We start from the raw sequence: 19725 nt of genomic DNA on the forward strand, positions 1-19725 counted from the left end.
CTAAGTAAATAAATTACTTAAAAAACAAATGTTTCTTACCCCCAGAATCTACAATAACGTTGGTAGATTTATTTCCAAACACAGATTCAAAGTCAACATTAAGGCCAGCTGAAGGATGTGGCTGTGCAACTGGAGATGGAGTGAATCCTAAGAAAAACCAAAATGGAAAAAGTTCAATTCTTCACTAAATCTACATTTATAGCTCTTAATAATGATGACAATTGAATGGAAAAAGCAATAAATTCCATCAACAAAAAACAAGGCCAACCCTTCAAGCAAAATGTTTCTTAACATTACATTTTTTTGTGGTGATGACATTTTCCGTAACAAAATCATCCTACTGACAAAGAAAACTAACAAAAGAACAACTGAAGTTGAACCACTATTTTTTTCATTACAAAAAAACCTTTGCTTATCTTTTTACCTTAATTTTGTATGCTGATGATCTTTAAAAAACTAAACACATCTAAAATTCCAGGATTTTGCATGAAGCAAAAAAAACAAAAAAAAAACACAACGTTAAGTGATCATTTGGTAATGAGCTAAGCCTTCTATGGTGCTTAAAAAATATATGAATCTACTTAGTATACCCAGGAGTCTTCCCCTCCCTCTACCTACTCACCTTCCTTCCTTCAATGGTTAATCAAATGTAATACAGTTTAAGTTCATTTGAGAGGTAAAAAGATTCTGAAAGTTACAACTCACTAATCCTTACATCCCTCTTGTGTCCAGGTGCTTTCTGAGTATCAAAAACGATAAAAGAGACCATGTTCAACTCCTGACCACCTTCTAACTTCAAGTTGCTACTTCAAGACTGAAGTGGCCAACTACACAATTAAACATGCTAATTTACCTAATGCAAATCTGAAATACCAGAACATAAATAGGAAACCTTCTTTCCTGTCTGTTACACTGATGCTGGTGGTACTAAGATAACACCCAGCTCATATCTCTGAAACCAGCTATCCTCAGGTAACAAATGAAGATTTTCAAAAAATTGTGAAAGGTTGTATTTTTGTGAGGTGAGGTTCTGAATTTCTAGGGTTTGAAAAGAAGAATTAAAATCATCTAAAAATAGTTGGGCTGCCACATGATTTGGGGAGTATATTCCAAGCAGAAAACAGTCTAGCATCTAGCAAGGATTACAAAGAAGGAATTCTTTTACTTTGTGGAAGGCTATCATAAATGGCTCCTAAGTTCTCTTCAATTCTAAATTCTATAAAGTCAAAATGTGTGTGTGTGTATATATATACACCCCCACACACATATATGTACATATATATACACACATATATATGTGTGTGTATATATATATAAATTAGTATTAGAATATTATCAAATATATCATTAGGGAAAGGTTAACCTATTTAGTCCTCAACACGGCCTCTCTTCCCTCCCTCAACTTTCTGCTAAAGGACTTTCCGTCTGTCAGAATCTCACTTTGAATTCTTAAAATGTATAACATCAGGATATAAAGTACAATGATATTGTACTAAAAAGACTGATTTTTAAGAAAACTGTAAAAAGTAGGGTAAGACTTGGTGAAAAGTCCATGAAAGTCCTCAAAGACAAAGAAGCTAGAACAATGACTTATCAATGACTCACAGAGCTGATACACATCAATACTACTACTTTAAAAGTAGCATTTTATTGCTAGCATAAGTATTCCATAGGGCACAAATTTTTTAAAATGTACTTATTCCATAATTACTTAACATTTAAACTACTCTTAAAGACACTGGTCATATAATGAGAACACAAATACAATCAAAATACAAAATAATTTAGTATATAAATCTGGGTATTAATCAAAAGGTTCCCAGATTTCTAGACTTACCAATTTAACAGCATTTTAAAGCGTACAAGCTGTTTAAGAATTTTACCATGGGCTCACTGCTTCTTCTCATAACTCCTTACAACTAAGAACTGATTTTATCTACTCAAGAAAGACAAAAATTTACCATATTTACTTATGTGCCCATCTGTGAGAAGTATACATATTGTTCTTTAAATCACTGTGGAAACAGTATCTTGGCTTTATTTCCAAACTTTAGAAAATACATGGAATAATAATTTATAACTAGGATAGCATATCAAATTCCTATTTTTTCCTGTTATTTTGTCTTAGCTTTGTAGATTTTGGTGATTATCAGAGATAAGCCTATCCTTTATATTAATCCATTCACTACTATGTGTAAAGAGAGGAACCATTTCCTGAGGTCCCTAAGGGCATCAATCTGTGTAATTACAATACTATTATTACCTAAAAGTAGAAAAGGTTTGAAAGGATATTAAGTAATCCAGAGCTGGTACTTCAAATTTAAAGTCTCTAGGTATACATAAGCGAAAAGTAAAATGACTATTTTTAATAAATTGTAATAGCTGACAGGCTACCAGGGAAGAAAGCAACGTATTTCACAGTAATAATCTTTTAAGTAGGGAATGTGTATAAAACATGTTGAAGGTAAGAGTTCTGTATTATCATTTCAATGAACATTATCAACTTAATGGCCTTTTATCCCAAGTCACTTTTGGGGAGACTGTTAGGATTTAATTTTTAGTAGTTAAAGATAAAAAAACTAGGATCACCATTTCAAAAGGAAATTTAGGGACAAAAAAAAGATAAACAGGCTCTCTGAGTTAAGGTTAACTGTTCATTTCACCAAGGCCCAGTGAAAAACTCTGCCACTGACCGGCACTAATTCATAGTTTAACATTTAGAAACCACTGCCCTACACGGCAAATCTCAGAAGAACAATAATAAATTAACTGAAAGTACAGGATGAACAAGCTTTGGGGACAAAAAGGCATTCCAAACACCTTCCAGAAAAATTTACTGTTTTGTTAACAGATTTTGGTGGTAGTTCCAAAATAAATTAGACCTCATACTTTTTGTGAAAGTAACTTCTATTTATTAAACCCTATTAAACACTATCCAAAAGCTTTATAAACAGTATTATTATTTAAATCTCACAACAACCCCATAAATAGTTATTATTATTCTCATTTTTACGGATGAGGAAACAAGGAGATTAAACAATTTACTCAAGATCAATGATTTAATAAGTGGCAAAACCAAGACTTAAACCCCAAATTGCCTGATTCCAAAATCTTTTAGGTGTTTTCAGTTTATCCCAAATATTTCATATTATATAAACTAGTTAGTAGAAAATTTTATTATTACAGCTATAGTATTTATTCATCAGGACTATTAAAATTGTATGACCTTCTTGAGCTTTTCATAGCAAATGCTGGGCTTAAAAAGTGAAGAACCCATGGTAATTTTAAAACCTGAAAGCAATGAAAGAAGTGTTAAGACTGTATCTGATAATTAAATAATAATTTGGGTAAAAAGTCCATTGCAAATATTAACGGAGCTGCATACACAAGAAGGTTTTAATAGTTTCAATGATAACTCTATGTACCAGGCATAGTGCCAGATGTTATATTGTCATATACGTAAACTTCATGACAATCCTATCACCCATTACTATCCTATTTTTCATTGGCTTAGAAATGTTAAATACTTGTTTCAAATCATACAGGTAAGGAAGTAAACTGGAATTCAAAAAGGAACTCAAACGTAAATTCACTGGATTCTAAACACATACTTTCCATCAAATGTCCTCATAAATTTCATTTTTATTTATTTAATTTTTTTAAGTAGGCTCTACACCCAGCATGGAGCCGAACGCAGGGTTCAAACTCAGGACCCTTAGATCAAGACCTGAGCCGAGATCAAGAGTTAGATGCTAAACCGACTGAGCCACCCAGGCGCCTCATAAATTCCATTTTTAAATCCTTTAATCATGTCCAACTCTGCCAGTTGTTTAGTTGTGTTAAACATACCTTTTAATACCAACTGACCTAAGGTAATCAATGCAAAAAAAAAAAAAAATCAGCTGGATTTTGAGGTTTCATCACTACTGCACTGGCCTAGAATATGTCTGCAAAGACAGAAATGAGTATCAAGTTGGCCATGCCTCTCTGGAAACGGTTTCCCATTTCTACTGTCTTGCATAGTGCTAGAAAAGCATACTTGTTTCCAACAGAACCTCCCTACACCTGTGCCACAACTGATCGAGTCGAAATTACTTAGTGTTTGTTCTATCACTAACATCTATACAAAGGGCTTTAAATTCCATAAGCTTGTAATATTAAAATGTTATAAATTCCTCTGAAAATGTGAACCTTTTGAGTATGGGCTAAAGTAGGAAGATGACAAAGTATCCATTCACAAAACAATCCTGTGTTTAATCAAGGAAAACAAAATTAGGCAAAAAAGCTGTTATTCAAAAGTATTTTTTTCTTACAAAATTAAAAAAACAAACCTCATTTTAAGGCAAATAACAACAGAAACTCCCTCCTGCATAAACAGATGATCTTAAGAGATACCATTACCTACCTCCAAATAAACCAGCTACAGCAGAAGACTCGTGGCACATAAGGGTAGAATCAGGATAAGCCTGAGTGCCACAAAAAGAATCTGACAAGGCATACATGGGAGAAAAAAGAACAGGAAAAAAAAAAAAGAGAGAGAGAGAGAGAGAGAGAGAGAGAGAGAGAGAAATGAGGAGGAACAGTTAAGAGTAGAATGGAGTAATTAAAAACAAACAAAAACAAAAACAGGAGAGTCCAAGCTCTTAGTGTTCTTTAAATTACAACTTACTTTAAAAAAAAAAAAAAAAGCGCCTGTCTCCATTATGAGTGTTATATTTAAAATATATCCACAACAAAATTTTGAAATAACCAACACTGCATTTCCTTAGAGAAATAAGAAGCAGTTGGCTTTTGTCAATATTAACATGTCTTCTGCTGTCTTCTTTTAATGATGAGTAAGTAGGCCTGAACAAGGTCACAGACATGGACAATCCACTCTTCTGGACTTACAATTGCTTTAATAAGGAGTAGATAGTACAGTGAGCATCACATCACCAGATTAATATCCTCCTCTGGAAGGGTTAGAGGGTGTCTAGGTAGCTATTCTGTGATTTTTCTGGGTCATTCTTAATCCTATAAAGCAGAAGCTGGCAAATTACAGTCAGTGGCCTATTTTTATATGGCTGTGTGAGCTAAAAATGGTTTTTACATTTTTAAAGGGTTGTTTTTAAAAATGAAAGAAAACAAAAGAAGAATATACAACAGGGATTTTACGTATCTTGTAAAGCCTGAAATTATTTACTATCTGCCCCTTTACACAAAAAGTTTACTGACCACTGTTCTAGAGCAGTACTATCCTACAGAACTTTCTAATAACAGAAATGTTTTATAAATCTGCTCTGTCCAATATGGGAGCCACCAGTCACATGTGCCACTGAACAACAGAAATGTGGCTAATACAGCTAAGGAAGTAAAATTTTAACTTTAACATTTAATTTCAATTAATTAGAGCTTAAATGACGTAGCTAGTGGCTAATTAGACAATATATCTCTGGGAATGACATATTTTGGGTGGTCCTTTCATGCTCTTAATACTCTAAGAAAACTTAGAATTTTTATTATACAAACGTACTTCTCAGGAACTTTTAATATGGATTAAAAGCCTTCTTATTAAAAAGCCTCTTGGGGCACCTGGGTGGCGCAGTCGGTTAAGCGTCCGACTTCAGCCAGGTCACGGTCTCGCAGTCCGGGAGTTCGAGCCCCGCGTCGGGCTCTGGGCTGATGGCTCAGAGCCTGGAGCCTGTTTCCGATTCTGTGTCTCCCACGCTCTCTGCCCCTCCCCCATTCATGCTCTGTCTCTCTCTGTCCCAAACATAAAATAAATAAACGTTGAAAAAAAAATTTTTTTTAAATAAAAAAAAATAAAAAGCCTCTTCTTAGGATAGGCATTAATCAGCAAACTATAGGTGCAGGTCTTTGTAAATAAAAATTTATTGGAACACAACCAAACAACATGTTTACGTACTGTCTATGGCCACTTTCATGCTATAAAGCCAAAGCTGGTAGCTACAACAGAGACTATGTGGTTCGTGAGCCGAAAATATTTACAATCTGACCCTTTAAGAAAAAGTGTGCTGATCCTTGTTCTATACTAATGCCTAACAGTCTAAACCACATGTGTGATTTTTATTTTGCCATTCTGTAGTCATTTTTACAAAAAGGTAAGTACTTTCTTTTTGCTTATGAAAAAAATACCTTTTACAAAAAGGTAAGTACTTATTTTTTGCTTATGAAAAAATCTTGGCAGATTTGTTTGTTTTTTAAAGTATACTTGATACTTTAGTCCGCACATCCATAAGGGAAAGGGCAATGTAGAGCAAAGCTATAAAGGTCTCCTGCTTTGAGCTTTTGCTCCTACTAGCTGGGTTGTCTTAGTGTATTAACTTTTCTGGGGACTCAGGCGATCCATCCAGAAAATGACAGTAATTATCTTACCAATATGAGAGTTGAAACTTGACCAAACATTCTCTGGAGGTCTTTGTAAGCCCTAAACCACCAATTCTATCATTTTATCTTCAAATGCACCAACTCACCTTGGCACACATGGCCATCAAACTTTATTTTCTGTGCTTTCTGGTCTTCCTCTTGCCCAAACCCATGGGCTCCAACTTAAGAAACATTTGGAAAATGACATTTCTAGTATATTCCTTTTGTTACAGACTTTCCTTGGATACCTTTTATATATTTTTACTCTTCTATTTCAATGTGAAATAGCAATGGCCTTTAGCACTTAAGTTTACTGACCTCCATTCTACCCCTCTTCGGTGAATAGAAGATTGACAGCCTGAAACATATGCACTGCTCTGACTTAAACGATGGAAATGATAGCCCCAAAGCAAAGATACCTTTCATACCCCAAATTAAAGCAACTGACTTAAAAAGACACAAGAAACCATATTTACTAAATATATACTAGTTCACATTCAGTAAGCATAAAGAAAATACAAACTTCTTAGAAAACCTGATTCAAAGGATAACTCTAGTAACCCTTTATTACCAGGCAAATAAGGTACTATATTTCAAAATTTTGTGAAGAGTAACAGAATGTGAAATTGCGTTTCAACCACTTTTTATTTAATTTGTAATGAATTACAATGACATACAGGAATTACTGTAATTAATTATTATAATTTGGAGCTATAAGACTAGTTATATATAAGTAGGGCACCTGCCTTGGAACTCTCTCAAATCTCCAACTATTGTTTTCTCGTCACCTCCCTTCTGCCCCATTAGCTATATAGAACAGAATGTTCAGAATATGGCCACATGATCTCTTTAGGGTACACAGATAACTTTCTGCATGCTGCTTTAAACAAAGATTTAAATTTACATCACTTTAAGCTGTTTCTCTGAATTGAATAAAAGCAATTTCACCAACTTTTAAGGAGCGTTTATCATCTTTTTGGAGGTTCAAAAACATTAATTTCAGGTTAGTGTATATTCAAAAACTTACATTTTCCTGTATTAACTCTAGAATGAAATTCTACCATTTTATGGATTTTTATACCACAATTAAATGCAATTTAGTCAAGTTGTTTTTTATTTTCTACTTGTCATTTATCTCCAAGCTAACAATGAAGTGAAACCCTTAAGAATGGGACAGGGCGCCTGGGTGGCTGACTCGATTAAACTGACTCTAGATTTCAGCTCAGGTCATGATATCAGGGTTTGTGAGCTGGGGCCCTGTATGGCGATGACAGTGCAGAGGTGTCTTGTGATTCTCTCTCTCTCTCTCTCTCTCTCTCTCTCTCTCTCTTTCTGCCCCTCTCCTGCTCATGTGCACCCATGTGCTCTCTAAATAAATAAACTTAAAAAAACACAAAAGAATGAGACATATAGTATGTATTTATTTGAGACAATCTAAAATAGTACTATTCACAGTATTAAAAACAAAAAAAAAGAGATAGCTACTAAGAGTGATTAACTACCCTCTCTCCCAAACACAGAGGGGGAAAAACAGAAGCATGCATAAACATGTTGGTAACTTTTAAGAGATGTTACCCTATAACCAACTCTTTGAATTAATAAAATGTGGCAAATGATGTTAGACAGCTTGAGCATCACACTAATATGATAGATAACAAAACACTAAAAAAAGCACAACTTCAAAGGAAATTTTCTTTCCTAAAAACTTGGATTAAATAAAATTAGGGATACTAGTGTTAATTTAAAACTCTCACTACATTAATGCTATTTATTTTATTTTAAAATTTGATATTAAAATCCAAAATTATTGCAGTGCCTTAAAAATAATTGATGAATACGTAAAAAATACTTAGGCAGTATAAACATTAATTGGAAAGAAAGGTTAAATTGTACTTTACCAACAAACATTTCATGAGTAGGTGTCCTAGTAGTAAAAGTGGATACATCTGAAGAAATGGGAAGGTGAACATCACCACTACTTTTTGTGAGGAAAGGATTTAAGCTTGGAATGGCATCATCAACAGCATCTACAGTAGCAGAGAAAGGATCTGTGCAGTCCATGTGCATTACAGCAAAATGAAGAAAGGAAGTAAATTAATTAGTATTGCAATTAGTCAAAAGATGCAAAGTGAAAAGTAGTAGCTATATTATTGTTTATTAATCTCAGTGCAAAATACCTAATCATCAACATCAAGATGGAAGAACTACATTTAATTATTTTAAAACGAATCCTCAGAAGAAAACATTTATGTATCCAATTAACATTGGTAGCATACTAAGGATAGATCTGCTTTCCAACATCAGGAAGCAAATAGTCAGATAGTTAAAAAAAGAGAAAGAAACAAAATGCATCTATAAAAGAGCCACCCACCCTGGGCCATGTTCCCTGCCCTAGGTGGGAATGCATTGGTTTTCATGGCATAGCTATGTTTACTCAAATAACAGACATAAACAATCAATATGTGTGTGGTATTGAGTAAAATTTCAAAAACAAAGAGAATCAGGGGTCAAGGGGTATTTCTAACAGGTGGAGGTAACTCGTGTATAGGTTCAGAGGTAAGAAATTTAAAAATACAGATGAAAAGGTCTAATGATTTAGAAAAAGGAAAGGAATTTTAGAAAAATGAAGAACAGAGGCATGAGTGGTGGCCATTTAGTAAACTGGGAACTGCTCTGAAGGTCCAGTTAAGGATTCTAAAGCCAAATCATTAAACCTTTAAACAATTTGCTGAAGGGACGCCTGGGTGGCTCAGTCGGTTGTTAAACGTGTGACTCTTGATTTTGGCTCAGGTCATGATCTCACGGTTTCTAGGATGGAGGCCTGCGTGGAGCTCTGCACTGACAGTGCAGTCTCCTTGGGATTCACTGTCTCCCTCTCTCCACACCTCCCCCATCTGCACTCTCTCTCAAAATAAATAAACTTAAAAAATAAATAAATAAATGATTTGCTGAAAAATAACAAAAGTATTGTTCCATTAGAATAGTACAAAATATATATTATTACCAAATCCTACCGTAAAGTTATTTTTAGAATCAGATAATTACTTTACCTATACCTCATTCAAGATAATCATCATTCTAATGATTGAAAGCTACTCATCCTACCTTAAGTAAACGAGGAGAGAAAAAATAAAAAGCAGCAGAAATACTTTTAACCTGTACTTTCTGTACTTTTAACCAGCAGCCTGTTCTTGCCTATCCTTGTCTAGTTTGTGATCCTCACTTAACAATGTAGTAAGCACTGTATTTTACCCTAAGACTGACAGAGTAAGACAGCAAAGGGCTTAAGGACCAGCTCATTCACTATAAGCATACTTTCCCTAAAGTCAATAAATTCAAATCCTACAACTGGTTAAAAAAGAATACCAAGAAAATATTGAGAGCAGTGGCTTATACAGAATCTTTTTATGAAACTTTAATTTTTGTATTATTTTTTTGTATTTTTTGTATAATTATTTTCTAGGAATTAATCATTTTTACAGAACATCAATTCACACCCCAAAATAAAGTCCTACAAATGTATCAAAATTCATTGATGTAGTGTTCAAACTCATATGATCACGTTTAACATCTTTCCCACCCCTCCACTCCTGAATAAATGGAACAATGGATAGAAGAATCCAAAAAAGTAACTGAGAATTAAGAAGTAGAAAACAGATACAAGAAATGGGTTTTCTATACCAAAATAAAAATGTAATGATAACCAATCTAACTCCTTCCTGAGTAAGAAAGGAGATGCATTATGTTTACAGCTGATCAATTTGCTGAAAGTACTATTTTAAAATACTGAATAGTGGTATGGAGTTTTGGAAGTATATTATACATTGTTAGACTCAAAACATCTCTCTAGTTTTCCATGCCTTTGGCTATGAGAGAAGTCTTTCAAAAAAACACATTTTTCTATTACCAATCTATTGGTTTATGAGAAAAGACATGTTTGGGAAAAGTTGTTACTTATCTGCTACTCTAACGAATGCTTAAGTTTTACCTAAGTACTTATTATCAATCATCTTCTATTATATGAAACATCCTAGAGAAGAATATACAGAACCATGTAAGAATGCCGTATTTAGGTCAATCAGACAATAAGAAAAAATCAGTTCTTAATCTACTTGACAAAACACGAGGTAATCTAGATGATGTTAATCTGTTAGTGAACACTATACTATCAATAATAAAAAAAGGGCGCCTGGGTGGCTCAGTCGGTTAAGCATCCGACTTCAGCTCAGGTCATGATCTCACAGTTCTTGGGTTCAAGACTCACGTTGGGCTCTATGCTGACAGCTGAGAGCCTGGAGCCTGTGTCAGATTCTGTGTCTCCCTCTCTCTCTGCCCCTCCCCTGTTCATGCTCTGTCTCTATCTCAAGAATAAATAAACATCAAAAAAATTTTTTTTAATAATAAAAACAAGTTCATTAAGATAAAAAAAATAATAATGTTTCAGCTATCCCAACTTAAACTTTACTTACCAGACTGGCAACTACTATAAATCCCCTAAACTTTTAAGAATAGTTTTTATCATTATTCATTTGACGGTTTAATTTTGTTACAACATTCAAAACTAATCCAAAAAGTTGAGGATCAAAATAGTGTTGAGGTCCTAAATACTGGATACCTACATTTACACAAAGACAAATGAGTTTTTCATATAGTGTTGTGTGTTTTGTGCCAGCTGTGAGTAAAGCAAATTAAACTTCAGAAAGGATAATTCTTTTTTGCCTGAATTAAACTTTGAAATCTTGCTTAAAATATACATCAGTACATTGAACTGACAATATTGTATATTTTTAGATATGCTGTGACACTAAATTTTAAAGGTGATATAAACTTAAATATTCTCACCTATTAGTATTCAACACCAAGTGCTTGTTGAGACTCCAAACCATTTCTTGAAAAATCAAAGGCTCATTAATAAATGCAATGAGGGGAACAGAAGAGCTTGTGTTCTCTCGTTCATTTTTAGGTGGAATCTTAAATGCCTTTTATATAAACATGCAAACCGTACTTCCCTTTAACTCTACATTCCTAACTTATCTGTGGTGCTTGGGATAAGAACTAAGTTAATACCAATTCTGTTTTAAAAATACCAAATTTGTTGTTTAAAACCATTTTTAGCAAATGAAAGCAAGAGAAACATAGAATAAGATCCTATCTTTGTTTTACCACATGGTATAAAAGCAGCATGATGTACAATGTCACATTATTTCAAATGTTTAGGTAAATGGTTAATTTCAAAAAAAAAATCTTTAACACTCTACTGTTATGATCAAAACATTTTATATACAGTTTAAGATTTATTTATCTTAGTCTAACTTTAATTTTAAAAATACAGTAAAAAATCTTAATCCGAATGTCCTCGATATAAAAAATACACTGAATTAAAAAGTATTGAAAGTCTTCACTTAAAACACTCTTCAGCTATCCAATTATGCAGAAATCAAAACTCTAAAATTATCACCAGCTCAGAAACCAAGTATCCTTATATGAAAGTCAAGACAAGATATAATTCTTAAATTGAGAGGCTCATAGTAAAAATCACTGTCCTTTCCTCACATGTAATAAGCTTTTGGAAAAATAAGTCAATTGCTACAGCCTCTGTTCCCAGTGTACTTGATTTGTATTTTTAATACTTTTAACAGTCTCACTTGTACACAGAAAGCCTAATGTTAAAATACGAAGGAAATTTTGATGGAAATAATACAAAGAGTAAAATAACCTAAAACAGAAAACTAAAACTTGACTACATGTATTCCAACATACTGTTTTCAAAAACTGCTATGAAATAATTTCTTCTGGCAGGACATAAAACAATTCTTAGAGGCTGAAATTACTTGAAATTATTCTCCCACAATAATCGTCTACCCACCTTCATATAAGAGTTCAATAATCCCAAGCAGAAACTTTAACTTTTCATTATTAGAATTAACTATCCAAACAAAACAACTTCACAGTTCAGTGTCTTTGAAATGTCCTATCAGTTCTCAGTAAGCCTACTGTAAAATTTCTCACCTATTTTGAAAAACAACGTTCAGCCTTAACTTCGGAAAAAACAACTACATTGTTTTGTATAAAAGCGGGGGAGGGTGAAGCAAGTTAAAATTGTTTAAATGGCCATGTCAATTCTATTAAACTTTTCTAAAACAATTCACAGTAAGCAGAAAATACGTGTGTAATTTTGCCGATTAAAAGTCCTAAAATTAGGACTCAACATTGGGATATTAAGGAATTACTTTCAGATAAATAGTTCTAAAGTATTTATTGACTTTAAACTAGCTTACCATTTTTAGAAATTACTTCTTAATCGTAAGATTTAGCTAAATTAAACTAATCTTCTAAGTTAGTTTTTTAATCAAGCCATGGCTCACAAAATTAGTGTAGAAATCTAGTGTTCTAGTGTTTCACTATTCCTGTTCCCTGCCATATCTTGAACCAGAAATAAGCTGTCCAGAAAAGAAAGAAAACATCCACTCATTCAAAAAACATTAAAAATCAAAGCATCTAGGCATTGATAATACAGCACTGAACAAAATATTTAAAAAGCCCTGCCTTCACAGAGATTATGTTCTATTAAACTAAATAGAGCCTTAAGAATTAACTATAAAAAATAATGAAACAAAAAAGTTTTTAAGACTCCAATCATCAAAATATAGATGAAAAGTCTAGTTCATGTTAACATAAAAACTCACAACAATTAATTTATCTTGCTATAAGAGGTAAACTGATCAATTCAGATTTTACATGAGCAATGAAAATTTTAAGGTAGCTTGCCATTCTCTATAGTTCTGCAGACAGCATCCTCTCAGAATATCTCCCCTTTCTGTCCCAAATAATTTTTGAGTGTATGTAAAATAATACATATATGCAAACAAAAGCACCAAAACCAAGCAAATGGAATCACTTGAAAACATATTATATGTCTAAGCAAACCTGCTTAAAAACTGACAGGGACTAGGCTCAATCCTTCAAAGATGCCAGGTCAATGATCATGATACAGTCACCTTAAGATCAAAGAACTACTCCAGGGCAGCAAACATTCCTATTGCTATTAGAGGAAAATTCTTTGAATACCAAAATCTTAATGATCTAAATTAAAAGCTGTAAATACAAGTAGCATAAAGTTTGTCATAACATTCCCAGTCAGAACACAGTTTATTGAGTAGTAACACTGTACGCGTTTTATTAGAATCTATCATATATTTACACAGCACGAGTTTTCTTCCCCCATTAGTCATTTTATTTTCTATACCAAAAGCACAATAACCCTTATGCATTTTCTGATTATGGAATAGATATTCAACATTGAAAGAATGATTTCATACTTCAATATACATTGGGTCCTTCCTTTTCACCTTCATTAAAACCTCATTTCATAATTTAATTGAACAGAAATTCTAAAATTACATTTACAAATACATGAATGTCTTCAAGGAACAAAATTACCTCACTGCCATTTTAAATATTTTTAAAGTTCACACGTATCAAATGTAACCAAAAAATACACAAATGAGTGAAACACTACAGAATGCAGATGGGAAAGGCTTACATAACAAATAAAGTAGAATTCATTAACGCTTACCTCCCCATGTACTTGCTACCTGAGAAGTAGATGGCATAGGAAGTACAGATGGGTGAAAAGTTGGCTGTTGTAAATCAAGCAGATCATTTGGTAGCTTTGATGTGCTAGAAAATATTTTGAAAAGATTATTTATTTATTAGGTAAACCTTGCTGTATCGGCCACTCTCTTCTCCTGTCCCAGTAAATAAAAACATTAAAGTAAGAAAAGGCCCCAGTAATGTAAACCTCAAGAAGAGGAACAGTTTCAGCAAGGTAACAGTTGCATACCTTTAATATATACAACAGCATATCTATATTTATAGTAGCATATTTCTACGGAAGTCTGGAAAAAATATTCAAGTACCATATCTCAAATTTATATAGGATTCAAATAATTATACTATACCCCTTTTGGAATGTATCAGTGACTCTCCTGGGAAAATACTGATTTCCTTACGGAAATGTACCTAAACAACATGATTCTGAAATATGAAACATTATGGCAATGTTAATTTTTTTAAGGAAATTTGTTTTCTTACTTTTAATCTTCAAAGAACTTCCATTACATTTGTAATACTAATCCCTCTAACAAAGCAAATTACCTGTTAATCTCACTTGCCCTGCTTCAATATCCAAACATATCAATAATACAGGAAAAAATTATACATGCATATATGATATAAACTTATAACAGAGCCACCCCATTACACAACTACAGGGGGCATTATTTACATGATATGTATGACTTTTATGTGATTAAGGAATAACAACTAAAAAAAGATACCAGAGGAGTGCCTGGGTGGCTCAGTCAGTTAAGAAGCCAACTCCTGAATTCGGCTCAGGTCACGATCTCATGGTTTATGGGTTTGAGCCCAGGTCAGGCTCTGCACTGATGGCACAGAGCCTGCTTGGGATTCTCTGTCTCCCTCGCTCTCTGCCCCTCCCCAACTTGTGCTCTCTCAAAAATAAACATTAAAAAAAAGATCACAGAGTTTCCATGAATCGAAGCATTGTGGACAAAACAACATACATCATTTTTAACTTATACTTACTCAAAAACAAAAAATGTCTCTTCGATGTAAAAAACAGTTTTACAGATACATAAAAATATAAATGCATTTAGTGCTTTGGGGGAGAAAAACAGAATAAGGCAATATGCATTCTGTTATAGGCTGTTAAGATCTGCCTTCAATTAGAATTAAAAAGGTAAAAACTAAGAGTGTATTAAGTGAAGTAAAAAATAGCCAAATTAGTTCTTTATCTAATAATTTTTTTCATTCTTAAACATTCAGTTTCTTTTCCATTTATTTCCCCTAAGACAGAGTTCTTTCTAAGGTCCTCAAGTGGGGACGCTTCATGGGTTCAAAGTTATTTTAATGGGGATTTAAAAAGGCAGCATGCCAAACAACAAACAAAACAAATGAGAAAACAATAATTATAAAGTTGAAAGGAAAACACTAAATTCAACAAACATCTATTAAGAATTTAGGGAACAGGCAGCAACTAAGTAAGTTACATTGAATGATGACAGGTCTCAGGTGGGAGGGAAGACCTTCTAAAGATGAGTTAATAAAATAAACAGCAACAACAACAAAATCAAAGATATTGTTTAAGATTGTGTGCTTTAGTATAAGACTGTGCTAAATCTTATGCTAGCCACATGGCAATCTGTTAGAAACAGAAAATCTTGGGCCTCACTTTATATCTATTGTATCAGAAACTCTGGGGGTGAGGTTCAGAAAGCTGTGGCTTTAGAATCTCTCCAGGTGATTCTGCTGCTTACTAAAGAATGAGAACCACTGACCTATACCATACAATACCTTATGTGGAAACAGGTTTACAAAAAAAAAAAAAAAAAGATTAAGAAATAACAGCCAGGATTCAAACCAGAATCTGACTTCCAAACTTCTACTTTAAACCACTCTGAGGTAAAAGATAGGACAAATTTAAAATAAACCAATTATTTGAATTTTCCTGGAAATATTATTATTTCCATTATTAAATAGCTTCAATTATTGACACTGCAACAAGATTATTGATGTTGGCCTGGTAGGCCTCAATACCACAGAAATCTGACAACTAAACTCTTACGGTGTTCCAGAGTACCGAGTTTAACATAAGGCAATAAATAGACATGAAAGACATTTAATATCCAATGAAAGGATACTGTGAAATATATTACCATAACCCTATATGTACATATCCATATATATAAATGAAACATCTGCCCCATAGATTACCCACTACATTCCAATTAGTATAAATTTGTAACTTAGCCATTTTCCATTTCCTAAATATGCAAGGTATATACTCTTAACATTTTATATTTAATTATACCATTATCACCATTTATTAACACCACTGTGTGAACTTGTAAATTAAACTAAATTTGAAAAGCTCTTTCTATTAGAAGCCTTTAGATCTAAGTATTCAAAGGTAATCTTTACCTTCTCCACCTACCTGTTAGAAGAACTAGGGGTAGAAAATATGTCAATGGCTGGTGCAGTCATTATACCCCCTGCAGAGGTGGACACAGGAGAGGCTGCAGTTGTTAAAGAGGTATGAGGTTTCTTTGCAAGTTCTTTTAGGCGCTGTTCCTGTTGAGAAAGGGAACTAGCATAAGGAATCCAAAACCTGGATTTGTTTTCTGGCCAATGGAAAAAAAAGCATTATCTAATTGTGTTCTGATAGCAGAAAGGTGTTCTTGGTTTCATCAGTCAATGTCAGGATGAAAAATCAGATTATTGAGTTTCACCCCATTTGGATAACTATCATTAAGTTAGTCTATTTAGAGGTTCCAATTCCTTTATGAACACCTGTACCTGTTTTTCCAAATAAAGACAATGCAAACACCTACCTTTAAAGCTTTTAAACGAGCCTGTTCTTCCTCTAATGCTGCCTGCTTTTCCCTTTCATCCACTTTGGTTAGAGACAGGCCAGTGCTTGCCAGGGAAGAGACTGCGTTGGAAAGTGTTGTTGCCCTAGGAAATTGGACAAAGGTAATTTGGCTTTCTGCAACCTGGTTATAAAATGGTCTGGCAACACTGCCATGGATTGGTATTACAATTATGAATTTACCTTTTGGAGTAAAAATCAGTACTTCAGATAAAATATTCTACCTAGTGACCCACAGGATTATTAGCAATTAGCTAATTTATACAAATATTCCCTGCTTTTTAAATTGTTAGACTTTGGAAAGAGTTCACAATAAAGGTATGGGACATTGCTTCTTCCAAGCCCCAAGGAAGGGAACTAATGCAATTAGAAAAGAGTTCACATACTCCCAGGAAAACCCTGATGGGTAAAATATACTGAATTTCTCGCAGGAAATTACTCCACTAATTTACAGCGTAGGTTTTGGCAGTACAACTACAGGAACACTAAAACATTAGTACCAGTAATAAATAATGTGTGTCTAGAGAGGTTTCCATTATAATACCACCCAAAGATGTCATTCCCGGAGGACCACAGGTTCCTTCAAAGACAGATCAATTTCGTCAGTCCATCTGGCACCTCCTTTCTATCTGCCAAGCTAGAAGTTCCTTTCCAAACATAGTACACACGCACAATGCATCACCATAGCAAGCCACCTCCTTCCCCTTATAGCATACCATAAACCCCAACAACATATATTCCCGAATGTCAATTCTAGGCAATATGAACACATCTAGGAAGAGTTCTAACCTGAAGAACTACTACTCATGACCTTCACTCATTTTCCTTTTATCACACACCAATCATCATTAATTTATACTCTAAGCATACAAGTGGCAGAACTACTAATAATTTATGTAAAATCAATTTTTATAAAATACAACTCAGAAGACAAGGGAAGAGTAATATAGTTGTGACACAAATGCAAGAAACCCAGCAAATTTTGTGATAACAAAAGTATGAAGTTAAATCAATGTACCTCAACTACTTGGCCATATTTTTTATTCATTTCTTATATAAGTGCCACGTAATTTGGCTTATGCTTCTAAAAACCTACTAGAAAATTCAAAGAACAAATTTGGAATGAAAAAGTACTAAAATCCATTAACATTTTCCTTTAAAAATTACTTAAATTCTGCCACCACAAATAAAGTTCTGAAACAAAAAAATCTAAAGAAAAGGTTCTCATTACATTTTACAGAATTTTTTTTCATGCCATTAAAAGGAAATCTTCATAAAGAAACATGAGAATTACTCAAGTCACACTACCCAACATAAAACTCATGTTACAAAGTCAATATGAGATGAACCGTGCTATTTTCAGTTTGCTAGGTTAACTGGTTTTAGTCTTGGAAATCCACTCAAAGCCCAACAGACTGATTAAAATATGTCAAATATCAACCCCATGAATTGGCATCAGAGAAAGATAATGATATTTGCTATCAGATATCCTAGGTTTGAGTCCCAGAATTACTACCGCACACTTCACTGGGCCACAGTGAGGGTTAATCAAATTTGTAGACAGGCATCTTATAAGTACAAGACACCACATGAATAAATGAATTATCACTTTTAAGAGAAATACTGACACTGTGAATACAGCTGTAAACCAAGTACTCTGTGTTATCTTAAGAGATGCTGACATCAAGGGGCAACTGGGTGGCTCAATTAGTTAAGAATCTGACTCTTGGTTTCAGCTCAGGTCATGATCTCATGACTTTTGAGATTGAGCCCTGTGTCTGTGCTGACAACGTGGAGTCTGCTTGGGATTCTGTCTCCCTCTCTCTGCACCTCCCTTGCATGCTCTCTTGCTCTCTCTCTCTCAAAATAAATAAATAAACATTTAAAAAGAGAGAGAGAGACAGAGAGATGCTGACTTCTATTGAAGATCAGGAACTATTCCAAGAATTTACATGTATTAACCCATCTAATCCTTGGTAGCAGCCCTACCAGGTAGATATCATTAAGTTCATTCTAATATATGACTAAATCAAGATAAGGCAAAGTTAAATGCCTTGACATTTAAAAGGTAGATTCATCAACTCTCTCAGAAACATAAAAACCTGCTCTTTGCCCTAGAACAGTAATATACCTGCTTGCAGCTGTAGAATCTTTGATTTTCTTTCCTTCCAAGGAAGCTAAATGTTGTTCCAAAGCATCAAGTAGACTGCTGGGGGCCTAAAATTGTACAAATATTAAGATTTTCAGGATAAAGAGACCATTGGTCAAAATAAATTAAGTATCACCTAACATATGAGAGGAAAAAAAAATAAATAGGTATATTCCTCATGAATTAACAGTGGAGTTTTGTTTTTATTATGCTCTTATTTTTATTACATAAGCATGACCTAGTAAGGGGTATTAATAAACCTAATCAAAAAAAATTGAGACTATGTAAACACGAAACATTAAAGAGTTCTTGCAAGTACCTTCATTAAATATATTAACTTATTTGAATTTTAAATAAAAACATACTCTTAAAAGCTAGACATATCGTTGGGAATGTTTCTGGTATTTTAGTAAGTACTTGAGTAAATCAAAGTGTGCAAAGATTATTTTTGAATAGTTACTGATAAATGAAACTACAGACCAGCATCAATAAAATGCAAATTAAAATCACGATGAGATAAACTTTCTTAACCACTAGAATGGCTAACATTAAATAGATCAGCAACATCATATGTTGGTGAAGATATGAAACAACTGGAACTCTCATATGATGCTGGTCAAAGTTCATCCATCTTAAAAAATGATCTGATTTTTTTTTTTTATGAAGTTAAATATACATCTAGCTTAACTACCCAATTCCATTCCTAATTATCCAAGGGACATAAAAACCTATCTCTACAAGAAAAGATTTGTTGAAGAAT

General features: G+C 33.5%; 1 protein-coding gene across 16 annotated transcripts in view; it reads right to left on the minus strand.

Moving 5' to 3' along the window:
* The window catches only part of PICALM (phosphatidylinositol binding clathrin assembly protein), a 100113-nt gene that overhangs the window by 25331 nt on the left and 55057 nt on the right, over positions 1-19725 (minus strand). For 5 of the 16 annotated variants that reach the window (XM_027039969.2, XM_027039967.2, XM_027039968.2 and 2 more), the window contains exons 9-13: positions 18948-19033; positions 16779-16902; positions 16382-16518; positions 13943-14046; positions 40-147 (exon numbers count right to left, since the gene is read on the minus strand). In XM_027039969.2, the coding sequence (XP_026895770.1) occupies positions 40-147; positions 13943-14046; positions 16382-16518; positions 16779-16902; positions 18948-19033 (559 nt within the window). Of the gene's footprint in view, positions 1-39; positions 148-4405; positions 4487-8264; positions 8415-13942; positions 14047-16381; positions 16519-16778; positions 16903-18947; positions 19034-19725 lie in introns of all 16 variants that reach the window. The other 11 variants (XM_053203754.1, XM_053203756.1, XM_053203753.1 and 8 more) reach the window with 4 other exon arrangements.

Source organism: Acinonyx jubatus, chromosome D1 (genome assembly GCF_027475565.1).
Source record: "Acinonyx jubatus isolate Ajub_Pintada_27869175 chromosome D1, VMU_Ajub_asm_v1.0, whole genome shotgun sequence".
Lineage (NCBI taxonomy): Eukaryota > Metazoa > Chordata > Mammalia > Carnivora > Felidae > Acinonyx > Acinonyx jubatus.